The following is a 22,169-nucleotide window of genomic DNA, read 5'->3' on the forward strand; positions in this document are numbered from 1 at the left end:
CCTGCCCTGTGTGTTTGGAGCAGCAGCTCTGGGTGGTTTTTCCCTGCAGGCTCAGCTCTGGGTGCTGTTTCCCTACAGGCTCAGCATGCAGCTGGCTCAGGCTCGGGGTGCAGCAGGTCACCCCAATGCAGCAGCATGCAGCAGAGCTCAGCATCCCCTGGCCACACGCAGGAGCCGTGCTGCTCCACGGCACGAGCAGGGGTGGGCAGAGCAGGCTGCGGCTCCACAGGCCCTGCAGGGGATTGACTGGGAACTGGCTGCAAACGCACCGGGTTCTCTTTGTCAATGCTGATCTCAGGCTCCAGGATGGTCATGGAAGGGCACTGCTGCACTCCTTCACTCACGCTCACCCAGAAGTTGGCCCCTGTGAAGTCGGTGCACTCATGCTGCAGAGAACACCTGCAACGAACAGAGGAACAGCTCGCGGTTGACGAGTTTTAAAACAGGTGATAAAAACGTTGAATTCCTTGGGAGAGAAGAGAAAATCTTGCGTCTGTATGTTTCTCCTTCATCCATGCAGCCTAAGCCTTAACATTTGCTATGGTTTAAGTGTCTGCTTGCCATGATAACAATGTGTACTCCCACAGCACCGGTGGAGCAGCAGGATTGAGGAAGGCAGGAAAAGGCCAGGCTGAACCCAAACTCAGGAGGAGAGGATGACATGTTGTCTGACATCTTCAGTTTGCAAATATCGAATCTAATTTTGAATATTCCCTTTTGCATGTGATTATCTTCTACTGATAGATGATGAGATCTGCAGGGGCAAATGGACTTTCACAGGGGGTGGGTTCTCCCAGTCCCACGGTTTGACACCCACAAAAGAGTCTTTGCATCGGCAGGTGCCTGTGGCATGACAATGCAGCTATGGTGAAACCTGGGCTCTGAAGAACATCCCAACCCTTTGGGCCAGACGCAGTACTTTCTAACAGCTCGTATTTTGTAAGGACTGCTGGTACCGTGACTGTGGGGAAAGGCAGAAGGCACCACAAACTCCTGCAGGGCTGAGGGCAAGGGCACGCCAAGCACACCTGGGCATGGCGGGGCGGGTCCTACCTGGTCTCCATGGTGCACCACCCGCAGTAGGCGTCAGCAGCGGCCAGGCACTCCACGCACGTCGAGTACTGGCTGCAGGCAGCCACCTTCACCCGGGTCATCTGCACAACAACAGCACAGTGCTCCAAACGCGGCACAGCCCCACAGCAACAGCACAGCGCTCCCAAATACAGCACAGCCCCACAGCAACAGCACAGCGCTCCCAAATACAGCACAGCCCCACAGCAACAGCACAGGGCTCCAAACGCAGCACAGCCCCACAGCAACAGCACAGGGCTCCAAACGCAGCACAGCCCCACAGCAACAGCACAGGGCTCCAAACGCAGCACAGCCCCCCAACAACAGCACAGCGCTCCCAAATACAGCACAGCCCCCCAACAACAGCACAGGGCTCCAAACGCAGCACAGCCCCACAGCAACAGCACAGGGCTCCAAACGCAGCACAGCCCCACAGCAACAGCACAGCGCTCCCAAATACAGCACAGCCCCACAGCAACAGCACAGCGCTCCCAAATACAGCACAGCCCCACAACAACAGCACAGGGCTCCCAAATACAGCACAGCCCCACAGCAACAGCACAGGGCTCCCAAATACAGCACAGCCCCACAGCAACAGCACAGGGCTCCCAAATACAGCACAGCCCCACAGCAACAGCACAGGGCTCCAAACGCAGCACAGCCCCACAGCAACAGCACAGCGCTCCCAAATACAGCACAGCCCCACAGCAACAGCACAGCGCTCCCAAATACAGCACAGCCCCACAGCAACAGCACAGCGCTCCCAAATACAGCACAGCCCCACAACAACAGCACAGGGCTCCCAAATACAGCACAGCCCCACAGCAACAGCACAGGGCTCCCAAATACAGCACAGCCCCCCAACAACAGCACAGGGCTCCAAACGCAGCACAGCCCCCCAACAACAGCACAGGGCTCCCAAATACAGCACAGCCCCCCAACAACAGCACAGGGCTCCAAACGCAGCACAGCCCCCCAACAACAGCACAGGGCTCCAAACGCAGCACAGCCCCACAGCAACAGCACAGGGCTCCTAAATGCAGTACAGCCCCACAACAACAGCACAGGGCTCCAAACGCAGCACAGCCCCACGGGACCCCCGCCCAGCCGGACGCAGCCACACGGCCACGAGCAGCTGGACACAGGACACCAGCGCCTTGGCTGAGACACCCCTGCCCTGGAGCACGGCACCCAGCACGCCAGGAGCAAGCCCTGGCATGGCTTGGAAGCTGGAGCTGTGCCACGGCCACCTGGCATGGGGATGAGCCCAAGAAGCCACCTGCTGCCCACTGGGGGCCCCCAGAGCCTGTCCAAGCCAGGGGCTGCGAGGCCCAAGACACGAATGATGCCCTAGGGCTCAGGAATCCACAGGGTTTGCAGCCAGCTTAGCTGGGCTAGGCTGGGCTGAGCTGCTCCTTTTCATCTGGTGCCATGGCAGGAGCCATGCGAGACCAGGTTACAGAACGTGACACTGCACCTTTCAGAGGTGTCAGATGGACACAGCTTTACAGCTTGTCCCTCTCTTGTGAAAAGCTCTCACCCAGACCTGCAGAAAGCTCCTCTCCAGACACAGCCCAGCACTCTCTGGCTGTTTACACAAAGATCAGAAAGCAGCACCACTCTAGAAACCTTGATTTGTGAAAAAAATCAAAGTACCTCTGGGGACTCACTTGGCAGGAGCAGTTGGAAGGGAAAGCATGTGTTAGTTTCTGCTCTCACCTCCTTTGACCTCTAAACATTTGGGAAGGAAACCTGAGTGGTTTGGAACAGTGGGGACTGAAAATGTGAGGTGCCAAGAGCCCTGAGCTCCCACCAGGCAAGCACAGTCCAGGCTGCAGCCCCACTTCACTCACAGCACCTCACTGCTTCCAGCCCTGCAGGGCTCAGCAACCCCATCCCACCCTGTCCAGCTCCTGAGGAGCCTCCCAGGATGCTCTCTCCACCAAAGAGAAACTAACTCATCGCATTTATTGGAAAAGGAGCAGTCAGAGGAGGCACCACGAGCACCACACCAGCTGTTTGACCAGCCCGAGTGGAGGGCACAGCCCAGCCGGGGGCTGAGATGAGCCAGTCAGAGCCATCAGCTGAAGAGGCTTCCTGAGAGGGGTCTGTGAAACGATAATGACCAATCTACAGGGAATTAGAGCTTGGAAAATACAAATGCAACATGTAACACTTGGGGTGGTGCATCTGTTTTGACAGATTAAAATGTAATTCAGGACAAAGCCTCAGTGCCTGGAGCGCTCCGCTCTCATCTTCCTACTCTGTTAACTTGATGGAGACGGGACCGCCTGCCTGTACCTGCTGCAGCTCTCCAGGTCTCTGCAGAGCCCTCCTGCCAAGCACTGAGCAGAAACCTCCCCAGGGACCACTTCTGACAGGCAGACTTTTGTCTGTAGGATCTCCTGGAAGCCTCCCTAAAGACCATGTACTGTCATTTTGGGGTTTCTGTACAGGAGCAACCTTTGCTTATTTCTGCGCTTATTTCTGCACTCCCATAAGTGCAATCCGTTTCAGTATCTTTCACTCTTCTTTTTACCTGACCACCACAAAGACCCGATAAGCTCGGCTGCATGGTGTTATTAGCCAGCACAGGAGAATAGATAGGCACCTCCCCAGAAAGCCCAGTGACAGCCAAAGCTCTGAGCATCTTGGCTTTCACTATTAAAGAAAACCTTATTGTCCCTTTCTGCTCCCAGCTCTGAGCTAAATCAAATGCATGCTGTGCTCCAATAACTGGTTTGTTGAGGACTGAGGATCTCACCTGGTAAGAGGTCATCAGGTAGAGGTAAGTGGAATCAGAAGGGTCAAACTGCATGATGGGGTGGACAGGCTCTCCATAAGCCACCGAAATGGATCTCCTGCTAATAACCTTCATCGTGCTGTCCAGGTTTATCTGTAGGGAGAAGAGGCCACTCACTGAGAACATTTTCAAACACTAAGGGCAGAAGATTATTTCTCCTTGGTTATAAATAAAGACCAGAGTGGTATTCAGTGGTGCCCCAAGCTGTCAAGCACTGTGAATCTCTGCACACACAGAGCTCTCCTGGAAAGCCAGCTCTGCGTCGCTGGGCAGGCATGGCACGGCCCAGAAAGCCCCAGCCCTGCTCAGTGGGGCAGGACCCTCACTGTCCTGGTTCCTCTGGAAGGTGACAGATTGGAGGCTCTGCCCTGCACAGCTTCATCCAAGGGGCACAGCAGCGTTTGTGTTACCCTTGTGCAAGTGGCACCAGCCTTCAGGCCTCGTCACATACACATTCACATTCTGTACAGAGAACATCGAGTTCCCAAAACTTAATGAAAAACAGTGAAAATCAGCAACAGGGCTGTACAGCATGGCATCTCCTGCTCCCTGCATATTTGAAAAATAAGTGTTGTCACTCCTAGGCAGAAGAAGCTTCTATCCCTGCTGACTCCAGAAGACCACGGCAGCTGCCACCAGAGTGCCAATCCTACCTTGCCTCATGAATCACCAGCCGAAGCGCTGGCAGTGATGGAGGAGGCTGCACAGCATCAGCCTGCCTTTCAGTTCTCTGAATGTCTTGGCATTTGACTTGAAAATTCAGTAAATTAAATGTGGCATTACTGAGAGGAAATAACAATGGGGCTACACAATTTCTTGTGACAGTCACTTTTCAGCTTAAAACAGAAAGGGAGTGTGGAAAATTCTGGCCTTCTTACTAGCAAGGGAAGGCAATATTTGTAATGAGCAAGTGTGCCTCTGTTCTCTAAATGTGGATTAATTAATTAACATAGGTTAATTAATTCTTACACCAGAGCAGCACTGACACAGCCCAGTATGACAGCACAGGCTCAGGCTTCTCTCTGCTAAGAAGCACAGAGAGCTATGCAGAAAAAGGGTACTATTGCTTTGTCCATTTTAAAAGCTGGCTAGCCAGAAGCTAAATTATTTCCCTGCTATCACCCAAGAAGTCCATGAACTGAGCCCTGACATTCCCCGCTGCATCCTCTCTCCCTCGCTGCTGAGAAGTGCTCCACGTGGCTGTTTACAGACACCTGAGTCTGGCTCCCTCTGCCTCCTGGGCATGTTCACCCTGCATCCTCTTCACACAGGCAATGTCCCTGGATTCCAGGGGGCTGCAGGCCCTGGGGAGAGCCCCCACAGCAGCACAGAGGGTGGTGACTGCTGGTCCTGGTGCAGCAGGGGAGCTGCTGGGGTGGCTGGAGGACACAGACTGCCCGGGGTGCTGGTGGGAGCAGAGCACGTCCTGGGTAATGCCAGGACTCGCCTGCTTGCACACTGCACTTCCACACCCGCACACATCAGGAGAGAGCCCTCCTTGCCACCTTGAGGGCACTGCACCTGCCACGGCTGTGCTGTCCAAGCACTGCTGACCCTCTCACGATGGCTAGATTGGTCCTCACCAAATGCCTGTCTACAGCCAGAATTGCATTAATTCGCCATACATGCCCCTGGTAGCCCTAATTGCTGCTGGCAGGAGCTGGGCAGGCACTATTTCTGCCCCTCTGCTGTCTTTTCTCAGGCCACAAATCTGAATGATTTGCTCACGCAAAGTACCTTGTGTCCCGTGCCAAAGAGCAAGGAGCCCCAAAGGTAGAAGGGCTTCTGGTTATGCAGCTGTGTTGTGGAATTAGATTACAGCTATCTGAGCAAATTATCCGAGCGCAGGGCAGCCAGGAGCCTCTCCCTAATGGAGGCCGGGCAGATAAGGCCGGTCTCTCGGAGATGATAATGGAGCAGAGCTGTTGATGCCGTGTGAACGCGCTGCTCCGCGTGTGGCATGTGCCCCCCGGCCTGCTGCGCCTGGCCCAGCGCCAGCCCCCTCCCACCCGCACAGTTACCTGCCCCTGGGGGCAACAATCAAAGCAGGGAGCCTCTCTGTGATCCTGATCGCTCCCACATTTCTGCCAGGAGCACTGAGATGCAAGGGGAAAATCTGGGTACGTTTTCTTCTGCCCAAGTATTTTGATCCACTATTCCGCATTATGCGCCAGTCCCCCCAGGCAGAGATAAAGCAGGTATCAGCTGTCTCTGCTCCAGGCCTTTTCCCCCCTCTTCTCTATGGACTTTTGATACTGGCAGTTTACCAGACTGCTGCGGCTGCCTGCAATCAAAACTTTCCCTGGCAAACTTCAAGCACTAAGGTTACTGAGAGCTTGGCCTTGCGTCCTGGCTGCAGAGCTGGGGCATTGCATCACCCTGCACCACCTCTTACATGTTATTTAGAGCAGACTCCACCATGGGTTCACACCTGCTTTGGATTCAGCTGTGAAGAAGAATCTCTTTGTAATTCCCCTGTCTACATGGAGTCTTCAAAATCCAGCACCTCAGAGGGAAAATTTATTAGAAGCGCTTCAAATAATTTTAATAACTTCAACAATTAAAACAATAAAAAAACATTGTAATTAAAATTATATTATGTTGCATATATAATCGTATTCTTTTAAAATTATATTAATGTAATTAATAAAATAGTTTAATAAAATTAATTTATAATTCAATGCTGCACAATAGCATTTTCAGCTTAGGGTTTATCAAAAACATCCTGCTCACACGGCAGCCCTGAGCAGTGATTAACAGCCACCAGGCATCAGGCAGCATGCATCACTGTCCAGGTTATGGCAGTACCCAATGAGTTCCTCATTGCCTGAAGGAAGCAGGTGCACAAACCAGGAGACAACGGATGTGCTCCTGTGGGCAGAGCAGAGGTGTGGAAGGGGGAGCCCCGGCACCCACCCTGTCCCCAGCTGTGCTGCCCCACGCTGCTGCTCTGCTGGGCCCCACTTGCCTTGAGGAGTCCTCCGCTGGCCGTGCCCAGGAACACGACCGTGTAGTTGTTGACACTGGCCACTGCCACGGCGGTCAGGCCGCTGTAGGTGAAGATGGGGGTGGCAGTGACCGGGTTCAGGATGGCCAGCGGGTGCTGCAGGTGCGCGGCTCCGCAGTCCAGCTGCTCCGGCTGCAGCTGCAGAGAGACACACACATCAACAGGCGGCACAAACATGGGCGTGCTCCCGGCCACCCCCTCAGCAGCGCTGGGACGGACTGCTCAGAGCCCGCTCTGCCCTCCTGGAGCCCACACAACAGCAAAATGCAGCTGGCCCCGGCTGCCGAGCTGACCCAGTGCCGGCACAGGGGCACGAGGCTGACAGCAGGGCTCCCACATCCATTCGCTGCCAGGGGCCAAGGCAAAGGCACTGCTTAAGGACTTGTCATTGACCTGTGTCTATGAGCAGGCGTTTGATTTGTTTGGCCAAAAGCAAGACAACAGACTTGACTCTCCTGCGCTAAATTAATTAGTGCATTTGCTGCATGACAGCATCATTTGCAAGTGGAACTGATGCCTCATATTCCTACTACCCTGCCAAGATGCACCCAAGATTTATGACCCCTCACTCCAAATCCTCTGAGATTCTCATGTAATTTCTGTTCAGACAACTTGGATGGATTCAACAATGCCTGAACATCACAACAGTCTCACTGCTGACAATTCACCTGCAGTCACTCCTGCAGCAGCTTTTCTGAGCTGCAGCAGGTGCAGCTGGAGCCCTTCAAACAATGAGCACGTTTCAAGGGCCATTACCACGTCACCCACAGCGTGACCCCAGGTTTAGGCCAGGGGATGCTGTGACCCCACTGTCACACTCCTTGACAGGGCTGGCATTCCAGCAGCAGCAGGCACCCACAGCTCACCTGCGCACCATCCAAGCCCCGGTTGCGGGAAGTGTGCCTGCACAGAATTCCAGCAAGAAATGCCTGCAAGGTCGCAGCCCACACCCCAAGGACAAAGCACATTTGTGCCTTTCTGAATCCAGTCATAAGGCAGATAGCACTGCCACAGAAGCTGACAGAATTCTGAATTTAAGCAGAATAAACACAGGGATTTGAGGCTGTATCTGTCAGGGAATGGGAATGCAGTTTCCACCAGGCAGAAGGTGACCACCAGCCTGCTCAGCACAGTCCTTCCTCCCTGGACTACACCAGGGCCTGGATACTAATTCCCTAGTCATCATCACTACTTCATTAATAGAACCAGGCTAAAGCTTTGGCTCTCTCCTCTCTCCAGACAGTTCAGAAGATTAAGCAAATATGTAGGCTTTGCAACAGGAGGGTGAGACTAGGCAAGGTCTCTCTGCAGGGTCATCCCACTTTGGGGTGCAACTCTTGCCTCATGCCCATCTGCCCCCAAGCCACCACTGTGTCTTGGGTTGGTGCCACACCACAGCAACACATTCCTGGGGAGAAATGGGGAAGAAACTTGCTAAAACTCAAAGGGAATGCCAAGTGATGGGGCTTTGTGTGCATAAGCAAGGGATGGTGCCCCTGCACCAGCAAAAGAAACGAAGCCCCAGACAGACAGCTCCAGTGACCTCCCTGTCGTGGCCACAGGTGCAGGGAGCAGTGAGCGTGGGGACTGCAGGCCATGGCACTGCCCACTGCTCCTCCCTGCATGCAGAGGACAGCAGCAAACCTCACCAGGAGCTGGGGGTGCCAGCCAGCCCTTGGTGTTTGCAGCAGCTGGTCAGCAAACACTGGGGCTACCCAGCAGAGCAGTCACCCCACAGCAACCTCTGCACAAGAGCACACAGCCCCGACCACAGGGTCCGGCTGCTGCAGACACAGCCAGGGCTCACGGTGCCACCAGAGACAGGCTGGGTCCTCTCCAAAAACCACCCTGGCCTTGGTCCCTGTGCCCCCCAGAGCCCGCGGCCACCGCTGGCTGTGCCGGACACGGAGTGACAAAAGCCTGATGTGAAAAACTCCCTCTGCTCAGAAGAGTGCCAAACGGGGCAGCACATTCAAAGCTGTACCTCTGTTCTTAGGGCACCAAGACTAAAGGATCAAGTTTGTGGATGCAATGCTAAATGCATTCTGCAGTTTTACTGCATCTCATTATAGTAAAAAGTAAAATCACAGCCCAAATTCTTAAATGTGTATGTTTTCTCTGTAATTAAGCCACACAACTTTTTTATACTATACAGAGGACACGGCAAGCCACTCATGTTTTGATTTAATGATTCCTTCCCTTCACAAACAGCTATTTAGAAACTCACTTGGGGTTATCTACTTGTCTCAGGGATGGTTATCTCTATCTCTTCTTCATTATCCCTTAAGAATATCACCACCTGAAGCTTACAGGGCTCTTTCCTGCAGGGAAACTGAGGCATAAAGGCATCTCCGGCCACCTGGGACCTCAAGGGATGCTCAGCACCTCCTCTCTATGGCAGCTGCACAGGAGCTGGAACCAGCATCACTGCCTGCCAGCCTGAAAGACTTGGCCCTTCCTTCACACAGGTGGCCAAAATCACGGGAAGTCCCTTATCTGCAGCGCCTGCCTGCTTATAAATCATGTATTTCAGAGCTCGTATCAGTGCAAAGTGTTTTCCACAGTAAACAGGATGTAACTATTCTAACCCAGGCCGAGCTTTATTTTGGCTGCACACATCCTTCCTCTGAAACACCTTTCTTCAAATGACATCAGATCTTCCAACAAACGGATGGGTAGGAGACATAAGGCATTTCCCTCTCCCGGGTCCAAAGAAGGGATGACATGCTGTGCTGCTGCTACTCGCACCCCACAGCACCAAGAGGACAGCTAACTTCATCACGTTACAGTAAACAGGATACAGCCAAGTCACATCCTTCTGCAGGCACCAGGCAGCCACCACAGCTGGGGAATTGCACTGGATGAATGGAATAGAAGGCCATCCACAAGTGGAAGGGGTTAAATCTCACTCTTTCTTAAATCAAGCTGCCCTATCCTGAAGTGAAAAGAACGAATGCTAAGTTTTCTTCCAAAACCAATCTCTTTCTATAATCTGCATTTTAAAACACCCCGTGGGCATTTACTGTATTGCCTCTATTTTTCTTTGACACGCTCTGGGTACTCAGTAACTCACAGAACTGTGGGCTGATTCCAGATCAAGGCCTCCTGCCCACAAGACTGCCCCTCTGTTGCTGCTGAGGAGCCTCTTGGGCAAAGCTGGGACTGCCCCAGCCAGCACCAGCCGAGCACTCTGCCCTGCCAGGACAGGGGAACACGCTGCCCCTGCACACTGCAGCTTGTGCTACTGCTGCAAAACTTCACAAGGGATGCAAATGAATTCAAATCAAGGGGCCACAGCTAAGAGGATGCTTACTCAGATTAACCCCTGAGTGCGATTGCAGGAACAAAATGGGACAGAGATAAAAGGTTTCCAGCCGCATCAGAGCTCAAGAGTTCAGCTGTCTTCACAGTGTGAGTTCAGTTCTTTATCCCAGGCCTATAAGGAGCATAAAAAGCGATTTCCCAGAATTTCCATTACAGCTCCCCAGCCCTGGGCATGCAGGATGTCCCTTCGGGAAGGAAGTCTGTTGGAAACAGAAGGAGGAAGAGGAGTGGTGAGGCAGCTCTCAGGAAAACCATGAAATGCGCTGATTTCTGCATCCTGTGTTTGTGACCTTAAAAATAGTTCCCAAGCAAAGCTGGAGCTGATCTGTGACTCAGAAGCCGCGGCGCAAGGGAAGCCCAGAGCCCCTGGCCCGCACGAGGCCGTGCTGGCTGTGCAGAGCTCCGGAGCAAGGAGGGAGCCCGGCCCCTCTCTGACTCCGTATCAGAGAGGATTAAAGTGTTGGCTTCCAGCACGCCTGGAGTCCTGGGAAAATGACACAGCCAGCATCGCATAATCCGCTCCAAACTTGTTGATTTGTGGGACTTAGCCATCATCTTCATAGGCTCAAAATTTGGCAGCTGCTCCCACACAACTGACATTTTCAGGCCACTAAAGGCTGTGATAAAAGGGCTCTAGTTTTATCTCTTGCCTTCCTTAACATAAACCATTAGGCTTTTATTAACATTTAGGTATGACTCAGGGAAATTTCTGACTGCAGAGCAAATATTCAGAATAATTAGGATACTGTCTGAAGAGAATAACAGGACACAGACTTGCACTGAACAGCAGGGACAGGCTAAAAACCAGTGGGGAAATATTGCACAGGAGCATGGACACGGCCAGTGATGCCAAGCCAGCCCGGCTGCACTATGCTAAGGGAGAGTACAAGCCCTGCTCTGTGTCGGGCAGAGCCCAGAGCAAGCACACAGCCCCAGCATTCCCCCCGAGCTCCCCAGCAGTTTGTGCGCACAATCACTCGTTTATCTGCTGCAGTGTCGCAACCAGACCTGTCAAAACCAGGCTTTTTGGGATGCCTGGAGGAAAATGTCATCCTCAGAAGAGGACTCCACTGTTGAGGCACTTGAGATGTAAGCAGTCTCCAGCTGCTCAAGGGCAGGCATTAGCACAGAGCTCCTCAGACTTCCCATCATATTTTTTTAGGCAACAGGAGGCAAATCAATGTGCACTTGTGGCCAGTCAAGGCACTCAGGCTGAGAATCTCTGGCAAAATGAATCTAGAGAATTTTTTTCTCAAGAATTACCAAGAGTACAGTATCCACTCAGCACAGCAGACATTCTTAAAAAACCAAAAAAAAATTTTTAAAGTGAGACTTGCACTCTGGTTTCACTCTTTGCTAAGACAAGTTCCTCAAGCAAGGAAGTGGGAGTTTTGCTGTGTTTTGCCCGTTTGCACAATGCCAGCCCTGGGCTAGGGTACTTTGTGAGTCACTAATGGGACACCAGTAATGGTCCATCCCAACATCCCTCTGCTCCCAGCAGCCACCCAGACCTTGTGACTGCAGGGAGCTATCACTCTTAGAAAACTCATTCTTCCCTCTCTCTCCTCTTGACTCCACGCTTTTCTTTCCTGCCAGCTCCCAAATTTCACTCTTGGCAGCCTCCCATGGGACTGTGGCTGAGGCAAGGAAGGGGACAGGGCACAGAGGACTGCTAGAAGGCAGGGGACAGCAAGCACAGGACTGATGGCTGGGGAAGGCACAGCTGGGTCGGGCCAAAGCCCTGCGGCTCAGCAGCAGCAGCAGCCACGCTCACCTCCGCCGCAGCCACAGACCTCAAACCACCAGAGGTGTGAGACTGAGAGCGCTGGAAGAGGCTCTCAGCGTCCCACATCGTCTCAGAGGGCAGAACCCAAGCTCCATCTGCTGCTCTGGCAGTGGCAGCCCCGGGCAGACAGCACGTCCAGCCGCCCAGCTGCCGCCTGCAGAGCCACCTCAGCAGGAGGACACAGGGACGGGGACAGCACCAGGCCCTGCTGGGCTGCAGGCACTGCCACTCTGCTACAGAGGCCAAAGCCTGGCAGCAGCCTGAACTACCACACGTCCCTCCTGCCATCCAACCATCTGCTCTGTGAGTCCTCAGAGGCTCCAGCCTCAGCTCCAGCAGTGGCACCAAAGTTGGATGCCTGCAGCTGACAGCGTGATTCCCCTCCAAATCTCCTCAGCTCCCTCCTCCAGCCACAGCTGGCCCAGCTCATGTCCATCATCACTCCATCAGCCCCACCCCTGTCATGCTGACCCCAGCTGGAAAAGAAAGCTGCAGGCGATGTGCACAGGTGACTGGCAGACCTGCACAGCCCAGCATGGTCCCCCTTCCTTGCCCCACACAAGCCCAGGGCTGGCACCCACCAGTGCTTCCCCAGCGGGGCACTGAAACAGCAAGCACAACAGCATGGGGAGCTGCTCAAAGTGGAGAAACATGAAAAAGAAGCACTTTCTAAACTAAAATTGCACATCCTTCATGCTGCCAGGAAGACTGGTCAAGCTTATTATGTTAGCCTTCATCCTGCATTAAATACAATACTTCAGATTACAGAATCAAATCCACCAGGAATGAGCAAGCTGGGGGATTAACAAACAGGGTCCAGAGGGGTTGTCACAGTCAGAACAGCACGTGTTTCAGCAGCAAGAGCTAGTATGTCCTTAAAATTCACCCCTCTTGGAAACTCAGCTCCTCTTCCCACTCCCTGGGGACAAGGGGCTGAGCAGATCAGCATGCCTCATCTCAAGGACACCCACTTCTGCTCAGAAGCCCACGAGACACCTTCCCCATCCAAACTGCTCAGAGCAAGACGCCTGGTTTATTTAGGCTGTACTTTCTGAGCTGTGCTCTCCCCGTTACCCCTGCACCACTCAACCTGTGTTTCTCATTTATGTTAAGCTTTGGCCTCAGTAACCAACCTCAGACCACTCAAACTCTCTTCCACAGGGAAGAGTCCCTGATGAACCATGAGTTTGGCTCCTCGACCTTTGGTCGTTACTATTTTATTATTGCTAGACTAACACTTAGCACTTCACATGCTCAAAGTGCTCGGAAGGCATATCTGTGCAAGTCAGGGCTGAAAAAAGCATCCATTAAAGTAACAGCTTCTTACCTAGCACAACTGGTCTTTTGCATGTGTCAGTTCAAATCTACTTCATTTAGCAACAGTTTATAGTAAATGTTTTCCTGTATTTTCCTCATTAGTTCTGCTGAATCCATCAAGCCCCGAGATAACGAGCACAACTCTACCCTTGTTTTTCACATCCTTAGTAAAACCTGCCTCTGAGAAGCAACGCAGTGCTGTCCCCCTCTGGGTACCCCCACGCATCACCTGCTCCACAGCCTCAGCACCAGAGTCCAAAACACAAACTGCCACCACTTGGTCGAGCACCCAGCCCACAGGAGAAGCTTGTCACAGAAAGCTTAATAAAACCATTTTTACTCATTAACTGAGCACTCCAAATGCAGAAGCAACCAAGCTACACAGATGTAGTCTACACACCACTTCCCTGGGTCACCAGGGCAGCCTTCCTCCACTCCAACCCCTGTCCTCATTCTGGGGGCAGAAGAAATTCAAGCAAAGAGAATTATCGATGCAAAGAAAGTGCAAAGGATGAACGTGTGAGCCAGGCTCCTCCGGCCTGTGGCCAGCCCTCACACTCACAGCCTGTCCCCTCCGGCAGACAGCACCTGAACAAAGAAGGCAAGATCATCGTGGGCTTTGCTGGCCACCCTGCTCACCAGCACGCCACATCTGACAAGAGCTCACCTGGGCCCAGCTTGATCTGGGCTTTCCCAGGCACGAGTCGTCCCACGCCCCTGCAGCCCCGCTCTGTCAGAACGGCAGAGCTGCTCTCCAGATGTTAGCAATAAGTACTGCTCCCTCTGCTCAAAAACATCAATAAACTCTACTGGCCTCTCGAAGTGAGAGATGCCGTAGACAGTCTGCCACCTCCTCCACCTGCTGCAGGGTGCTGCAGCCCAACTTGAAAACAACTGCTCATTTCTTTACCAGCCCCACAGGAATCAAAACCAAAAAAAAACAACAAAAAAAACCCCCCACCAAAATCCACAAGCAAAAACATCCAATCAAACAAAAAAAAGAAACAGCGAAGCAGATCCCTCCTGTTGATCCCCTGTCATCCTGTGGTCCCAGGGATGTGTGCTGGGGACAGTCACACAGAAACACTTGGGACCTCAATTCAAATCCTGACGCTGCCACTCCTCTGACCAGAGACATCCATCAGGGGGGCCTGGGCTCCCACCTCCCCACCACAAACCCAGGACAACAGTGCTGCCCAACACAGCAGCTGCACTGTGCCCAGGGCTCACCGAGCCAAAGGGACTCGAGTGCATGGGGTTGTTGAAACACTGCCCAGGGCCAGGGCACTGGGCACAACGCCACCAAGCAACAGCCACCCACACTCCAGCCAAGAATGCCAACCCCACCCATGCCTGGTACAGAGGGGCAGTCACACCCTGCTGGGATTTACAAGGTGTAGTAAGGTGTTTCTACAGCATCCCTGCGCATCCATACACATCTCATGGTGCCTTATTCACTTCTCCAGGTGCCCCCAGTCCCATTCACTGTAAATGAAACGTGGAAACATCAGAAAAGAGATGGCAAATCTCTCCATTTCCAGCCACCGAGGCCCTGCAGCTGAGCCTGCATCCACTGTGGCTCCTGGGGCGTGGGTCTGCATTCACGTGAGGGAGTCCATCACCTGCCCTGGAAAACCCTCGGCTTTAGCCAAACCACCCTTTTCCTAAACTGTTATTTAGTTACAGGGGATTTGATGAGCTCAATGGATCAAATCTAGTCTGAGCACCCAGGTACCAGGAATTACCAGGTCTGCACAGCCAGCTGTTGGCAGAGCTCTCCAGACACCAGCAGCATGCCTGTGAGCCCCTGTCCGCCGAGGGATGGCAAACACTTGGCCTGCCCAGCCAGCAGCCCTGGGCCCCCAGAGCAGGCAGGCACTGTGCCACCATCAGGAGCCAGTTTCTGTTCCCTAAAGCAGCACAACTTCCCATTTCCAGGCACAGAAACTTTTGCCACTTTGACCGAATTTCCCTTTGCAATCTGGGATCTGTTTGAGCTTGAGATGCAAAGCAGGGATGAGCCCTGGGGCCCCCAGGAAAGCATTCCCACCACCCACCTTCAGCTCGGGGCACCGACCTGCTTGGCACGGAGCACGGGGGCCGCGCCAGCCCTGGCACGGGAGAGCCCCGGGCACTGGCAGCCCACGGGGCTGAGCCTGCCCTCGCAGCAGGGATGGTGCTCACACAGCTCCTGAGAGCACGCTCACTGCAGCAGCAGGCTGCTCTTCCCCGTGAATGCCCAAGGAAAGCCAACAACAGCTGGCCACAGCTCACCAGCACCAGGCGAGGGGCAGAGCAGGCAGACAGGGCTCCGCGCTGGCTCCAAGGCCAGGCAAAGCCCACACTGGGGCTCACCCCTCTGTCAGGGCACCCCGGGTCCCACGGCCCCTCCAGGGGTCCCAGCTGAGCCCTCAGCCCTGGCAGGGCACTGAGGGACGCCCACTCCCCATGTGCAATGCCACGTCCCAGAGCACAACAGGTGATGGTGACAGCCATGGTACAGCTCTACAAACCTGGGCAGTGACACCTTGGGGAGCTGCCAGCAACTCTAAACTGCCTGCACTGCAAAACACAGAAATTAGGCTTCTACAAGAACTCCTGCCTCATTTTTAATGAAGAAATTAAGTGTAAATTCCCAGTTTCCTTTCTGTGGCTAATCCTCTGGATTTATTTGAGTAGATGTAGGGTTAGAGCACATTTAGTTTCATGTTTGGAATTTCTAAATTAGTATAAACCAGCACTTCAAAGTAACTCAGCTCCTATAAAACTCAATCCCATGGAGATGCCACAGTAGATCTGGACAGTAAGTAGATGCTTTGTCATATTCCCACGTGTATATGAGATTTTTTTCTTTGGGAACATTTTCTGACTGGTTTTAAACCACATTTCCATGCCCAGGCACACATATATACAGAGATTGTTTATATAGTCTACCCAAGGAGTTCATTTTGTTTAACAACCCATTATAGTACAGCTCACTGGTGAGTATCTCATCATTACACCCCCAAACACAGTGTTCAGTGACCATGCAGGATCTGACACAAAGCCACAAGAGCCAGAAACTTGAGAATTAATGCTGAAACATTTAATTATCCCATGCCACTATGCCTATGCTTTTCAGCAGAGGAAATAAACTGGATTTTCAGCCTTTTTTGAGTTGCAGGCCCCAAAATATTTCCCAAGAGAGATGTAGCTCCCTGGCCAGCAAATCTAGGCCTAATGAATATATCTGCTTTCTGCATGAGCCCAGGAGATTCTAGGAGACCGTGGGGCTCATGCAGAACCCACAGAAGACACTGAGTTTGGTGCAGCTGTGAGCATGGGTTGGGGTTTCCAGTGCAGCTTTTCCTCAAATGAACTTGTTCATAACAGCAAAATGCGCACACAAAGGTGCCTGAGCGTATCCCCAGCCAAGACACCCACTGAGATATGGAGCAGGGGCAAGAGGACCCTGTGGGGGCTCTGCTGCCCTGGGACGTGGCTGGGATGCAGTGTGACCAGAGGAGCAGCCAGGCAGACCTGGGGGACGCTCCTGGGATGTCCCACTGCTCTGGAGCCAGCCACAAGCTGGGGATGGGCTCTTGCCTGCTTTGCTTGCTTATGAAACGTCTGTGTGGGATGTCTTGAGCACCCCACAGCTGTGTCACACTCCAGCCGTAGCCTTCATAGCCTTCAAACCCACTGGGCCATGATCCTCCCGGGGTAGAACAGCTCAAACAGGAGCTATAAACCCACGCAGTGTCCCAAGAATTTGATAAGCTCTGTCAGCACACTGCTGTAAATGCTGTTAAGGCAGTTTGCTCCAGAGCTCCTACTCCTCTTCCCTTCTGGGGGCTCGAGTCCAAATTCCACATGGGCTTTGAGTGGGCAAAACACCACAGTGATTCCATGCAAGTATTCCAATTTAGCTGCATTTGACACAAAATTCATTATAAAAACTATTTCTGTTGAGGGGAAGCAATCCTGGAGCTCACCCACTCACTGTCGGTGCAAGAAGCCAACCAACCTAAACCCTTCCCTCACACATCCTCCTTCCCCTGAGCTGCCACTGTGAATTCATCTCCTCAGTACGTGACTTTTCAGCAACCCTCATTGAGAAGAACCAACAGCCCCCACTCCTGACCTAGACCATCCTCCTCTGCACATTTTCTCCTCGTCTGACACAAAGCTGTTAAGCATGTGCTTAATTGCAAATAAGCATTTGCACGGAAGACAGGGGCTGTTCCCAGGCCAAGCTGGCGGCTCCCCGTCCCCAGCCTGGGGCACGCAGGGCAGCAGGGCAGCTGGCAGGCCCGCCTGCCCCATGCACCCTGCCAGCCCTCCGTGTGGCCAATCCCACATGGCCAAAACGGGAGCCAAGCAAGCGGCTGCCGCCACGTCCACCTGCACAGGGACGAAGGCCCTCGTTGTGTGGCGGCCCCGCCGAGCCTCCAGCACAGCCGTGCCCCGCTGCAGGCCGCAAGGAGCAGATTGCCGCGGCACCGGCGGGCACGGCGGGCACGCCGAGTGCCCACTCCCAAACCCCGCACGCTGGGCGAGCTGCAGCTCCCTGGCTGAGCCAAAGCAAGCGCTGCTGGAGGGGAGCATTCAATTAGACTGGAGAGTACACACGGGGTCAATGATTTTCCTTTCACACTGCATTACACCTAACAGCCCATGGTCCAGACTTCTAACAACTGACTACTTCAGCTGAACACACGCTTGGAATGAATCAGGCCAATATCAGGGTTTTTTCCTTCCAAAAGGAGATTAAAACCCAAGCACTTGGTCCTCAGGAAGCGCTAACGAGTCACATTTAGTAATACCAGAGCCCCTATCAGTGATGCACAGGGATGCAATGGGAAAACTGGAAACCCACTAACAGATACTGATCTGCTCTGCCAGACCAGCTGCTGCTTTAATACATTTTCCTGCTGCCTTTCCATGTCTGGGACACAAAACGTATTGGTGGAAACTGATGTTAGGTTTTTACAGCACAAAGAAACACCCTATTACAACTCTTCTCTTGACATTGCCGCTCTGGGACTTGAAAATAAAAACAGCCGGTTGTTAACTTGTTGGCAATTCTAACAATTAAGGAAAAGGCAAGGAAAAAAAAAAATAAAATAAAGGCTCTCCTGACTAGCAGGATGGCTTCCCAGCAGGCTTGATCAGCGGTTTTAGAGGAATACACTTCAAATAAATGGGAAGTGTAGAAATATTAGGCATGAACGAATATTAACGTTATGCTTCATTTATATCCTGCTGTACTTGACATCAAAGGATCTCAAAGCAGCTTTACAAATGCAATCTGACGCTACATGACTTGGGTTTCTGAATAACAATAAATACAGGAGTACGTGGGAAACTGAGGTACCTCGGGTTCAATGACTGGTTCAAGGCCAGTGACAGAGCAGCAATGTCAGTTGGTACAAGAACCCAATCTCCCCATCCATCTTATATCACCACTGGTCTTACTGCTGTCTCCACATGAACAAGTTCTCTTGCAGCCTGCTCTTGCCACGGTTGCAAACAGAGGTTCCCACTGACTCCCAATGGCTTGGCAGTGCTCAGTTATTTTAGCTCATTCCCCTGATCCTCATATCCTGTTGCTCATCCCTTCAAGAACACAGCACCCTTCTCAGCTTTTATGGCACCAGTGACAACAGGCTCCTGGTCGCCCTCCCTGCCTACCCAGGTACCCTACTTGGAAGAGGAAGGTGCTACCAGGAACACACATTACAGTGGATCGGTGTGACAAGCCAGGACCAAAGATGGAGTGAAATCTCATCTGTGCGTAGTCTCCCTTGAGTCACTCATTAATTAGCTGTCTAAATACCTTACTGGATACAGCACTTGGTACTTTCAACATCAGCAGCCTGATGATAGTCATGATTATTTTCTTTACTGAACAGAAGCTAGAAAACACTGTACCTCCACAGCAGTCCTGGAGTCCAGGGGAAGCTCAAGGGTGATGGGTGCTGCTGCCACTGTGTTTCACTTTTGACCAGGCCGTTCGTTCACTTCCCAAGCGCCTCGAGCAGCCCCAGCCCCGATGGTGCTGCCTGACCCGCCCTGGCACAGACAGCTCAGTCCCGCCCGGCCTCGGGGCTGCTCCGCCGGGACGCTGAGCATCAGCACAGCCAACAACCACTACGGGTGCCTTCACACCCTGTAAATAGGATTCCTGACTCCCAGCGAGTCCTCTGAGAGCCGTGACCATGCCAAGATGTCAGGACTGAGCTCCCAGTGCTTAACACACCCAGTCTTTGTGGAATTAGTGCCAGCTACTAGATTTGTTGGCTGTCAGGCAGCTTGTACTTTGCCACCAGGGAAAAACCGTTCAACTTTGCTAGAGTAGGTCTATGAACCAAGTGCATTAAGACTACATATTTTACCACAGAGTGGAGATGCCACACTAAACACTCCGGTTACCATGGGAAACCTTTCTCTCTTTGCCACTGGCATTGCACAGGGAAGCCCAAGCCCAAATGCTCTATCTCGCCTCTGAAATCAAACAGATGTTTTCACAATCTTTGATGGAGCCGAGCTGTGCACTCATCCCAGAGGAAGGGAAAAATGCAGCGTTAAAGCAGCCTTTTCCCTCGCTTTTTTCCCAAGCATCGTACATTTTTAGTGAAAAGGGAAACAAGCGACTCTGTCTCGCGCTAACATTTGCGGCCACTCGGTAACAAATTGTGACAATGGCAAACTTCTGCCACGAACGCGGGGAGCCAAGGGTGGCTGTGTGCTGCCCCTGGCAGGGCTGTGCGCCGCGGGACGGGACGCGGGGCTGGCGATGCCCACGGACATGCGGGGCACCCAGGTTAGGGGAACGATTCGGTCCCGAGCAGGCGGGAGGATCTCCGGGGACAGCAGGGAGGGCAGCGGGCTGTGAGGCTCAGCCGCCCGCCCGGGGCAAGCAGGAGATGCGCTCCAGCTCGGGAGAGGTGGCGACAGCAGCGGCCACGGGACGGGACACGATGGGGCCGCTGCCCTCCGCCGCCGCCGCGTCCCGCGCCCCTCGCCCCGCAGGAGCCCGCCGCCCGCCGTACCTGTATATTTCTCTTCTCGCAGGCCGGGCCGGTGCCCTGCACCACGCTGTCCAGCACGGTAACCATGCCGGCGGCCGGGCTGACGAGGCAGGAGTTGCGGGCGGCCCGGATCGTCTCCTCGATCTCAGCGAAGCGGAAGACGCAGAGCGCGGACTGCGGCCGCCCCCGGCCGCCGCCGGCCCCGGCCCGCTCGAAGACGCCGAAGAGCAGCTCCTCGGGGGGCGGCGGGGCCGGGGCCGGGCCGCGAGGAGCGGCGGGGCTGCGCCAAGCTGCCCGCGCCGGGAAGACGGAGACGAGGCGGGTGAAGGCGTCGGCGGCGCCGCCGCAGCGCAGCCCCAGCTGGATGTAGGACTCGGTCAGCTTCTTGGTCTCGCCGCTGCCGTTGAGGGTGGCCTCGGCCGGCTCGCCCAGGCAGATGCGGGCCAGCAGGCTGTGCGCCGGGCTCTCCTTGTCGCCCGCGTTGGCCTCGCTGTTGAGCGCCAGGTAGGCGTACGGGCGGCGGGCGGGCGGCGTGGCCCCGTGCTGCAAGAAGGCGCGGACGAAGCTGAGCTTGTGTCGCGCCTTGTCGCCCGCCTTGATCTTGAGGATGTTGTCGTCGGAGGGGTTGATGTCGAAGGTGAAGAGCTTGGCCAGGTCGCCGCGGGCGTTGAGGGCACGGATAGCGATCTCGGGCGTGTTCTCGAAGCGGTGGTCCTCCAGGCTGTTGTTGCGGGGGAAGAAGGGGCTGCCGAAGCCAGTGTAGGTGGCGGCCACCAGCAGCCGCGCCCCGCCGCCGCCGCCGCGGCGCAGCACCAGCCCCACGGTGGAGGCGTTGGGGTGGTTGGCCGCGACGTTCAGCATGCTTGGGAAGACAGCGACCGAGTCGCTGCCGCTCGGCGGGAAGCGCACGGCCACTGCCGAGATGTTTGCCATGCTGCGCAGCTGGCAGAGGCCCTGGTAGATGGAGCCGCAGACGACAAGGACGCCCTGCTCCGGGTCGGGCTGCAGGATCTTGTTGTAGTTGTTGGTGAGCACCCTGGGGTGCTCGCAGGAGGCCTGCGGCAGCTGCGGTGCGTGGCACAGCGGGCTGTCCAGCACCGGCCCCACCGCCGCCTCCGCCTCCAGTGCCAGCTCGCCCCCCGACAGCTGGAACAGCCGGTTGACGGCCGCCAGGTAAACGCGGGAGCCGGGGCCGTCCAGCGCAAAGTTGTTGGTGAGGGTGGGCGAGAGGAACTTGCGCTGCACCTCCAGGCCGGCGGCTCGGCCGGGCAGTAGCAGCGGCAGCAGCGGCAGCAGCAGCGGCAGCAGCGCGGGGGGCCGCGGCTCAGCGCCCGCCGCCGGGGCCGGGGCCGGGAGCGGAGCCGGAGCCATCCCGCCGCCGCGCCGCACAGTGCATGTGCCCGTCGCCGGGCGCGGGAGGGGCGGGCGCGGGGCCGCTTCCTGCGGAGGCAGCGCCCGCCGCCGAGCGACGCCCGCGGGAAGTGGCGGCCGCGGCGGGGGGCGGCGGGGGGCGGCGGGGCGCGCGGCCGCGCCCCCTCCCTGCCCCCGCCCTCCGCCCGCCCCCGCGCCCGCCCCCGCACCGGCGCTCACCGCGTCCCGGTGCCGCGGGCCCGTCATGTGCGTGCGCGAAGTTAGCGATGTCTGCCGCGCCGCCGACTGGGCGGCACCGAGCGGCGCCGGGGGGCTCCGGACAGGGCTGCTCCGGGCTGTCCCCCTCCTCTCCTCTGCCTCCTCCGCGTTTTCGAGCAGGACAGGCCGGCGGGGAAGGGGCGGGGGAAGAAGGACTTTTCCCAGCTGCGGAGCAGCACGGCGGGCCGGAACAGCCCTCCCCCGGAGCCCCCTCGCAAC

General features: G+C 54.9%; 1 protein-coding gene across 1 annotated transcript in view; it reads right to left on the minus strand.

Annotated features, from left to right (window-relative positions):
* Nucleotides 1-21,692, minus strand: part of PLXND1 (plexin D1) — a 66,289-nt gene extending 44,597 nt beyond the window's left edge. The window contains exons 1-5 of the mRNA XM_063165087.1: nt 20,343-21,692; nt 6,843-7,019; nt 3,836-3,967; nt 1,054-1,154; nt 270-399 (exon numbers count right to left, since the gene is read on the minus strand). Of these exons, the coding sequence (XP_063021157.1) occupies nt 270-399; nt 1,054-1,154; nt 3,836-3,967; nt 6,843-7,019; nt 20,343-21,692 (1,890 nt within the window). The remainder of the gene's footprint in view (nt 1-269; nt 400-1,053; nt 1,155-3,835; nt 3,968-6,842; nt 7,020-20,342) is intronic.
* Nucleotides 21,693-22,169: the final 477 nt, after the last annotated feature.

Source organism: Melospiza melodia, chromosome 10, assembly GCF_035770615.1.
Source record: "Melospiza melodia melodia isolate bMelMel2 chromosome 10, bMelMel2.pri, whole genome shotgun sequence".
In the NCBI taxonomy this organism is placed as follows: domain Eukaryota; kingdom Metazoa; phylum Chordata; class Aves; order Passeriformes; family Passerellidae; genus Melospiza; species Melospiza melodia.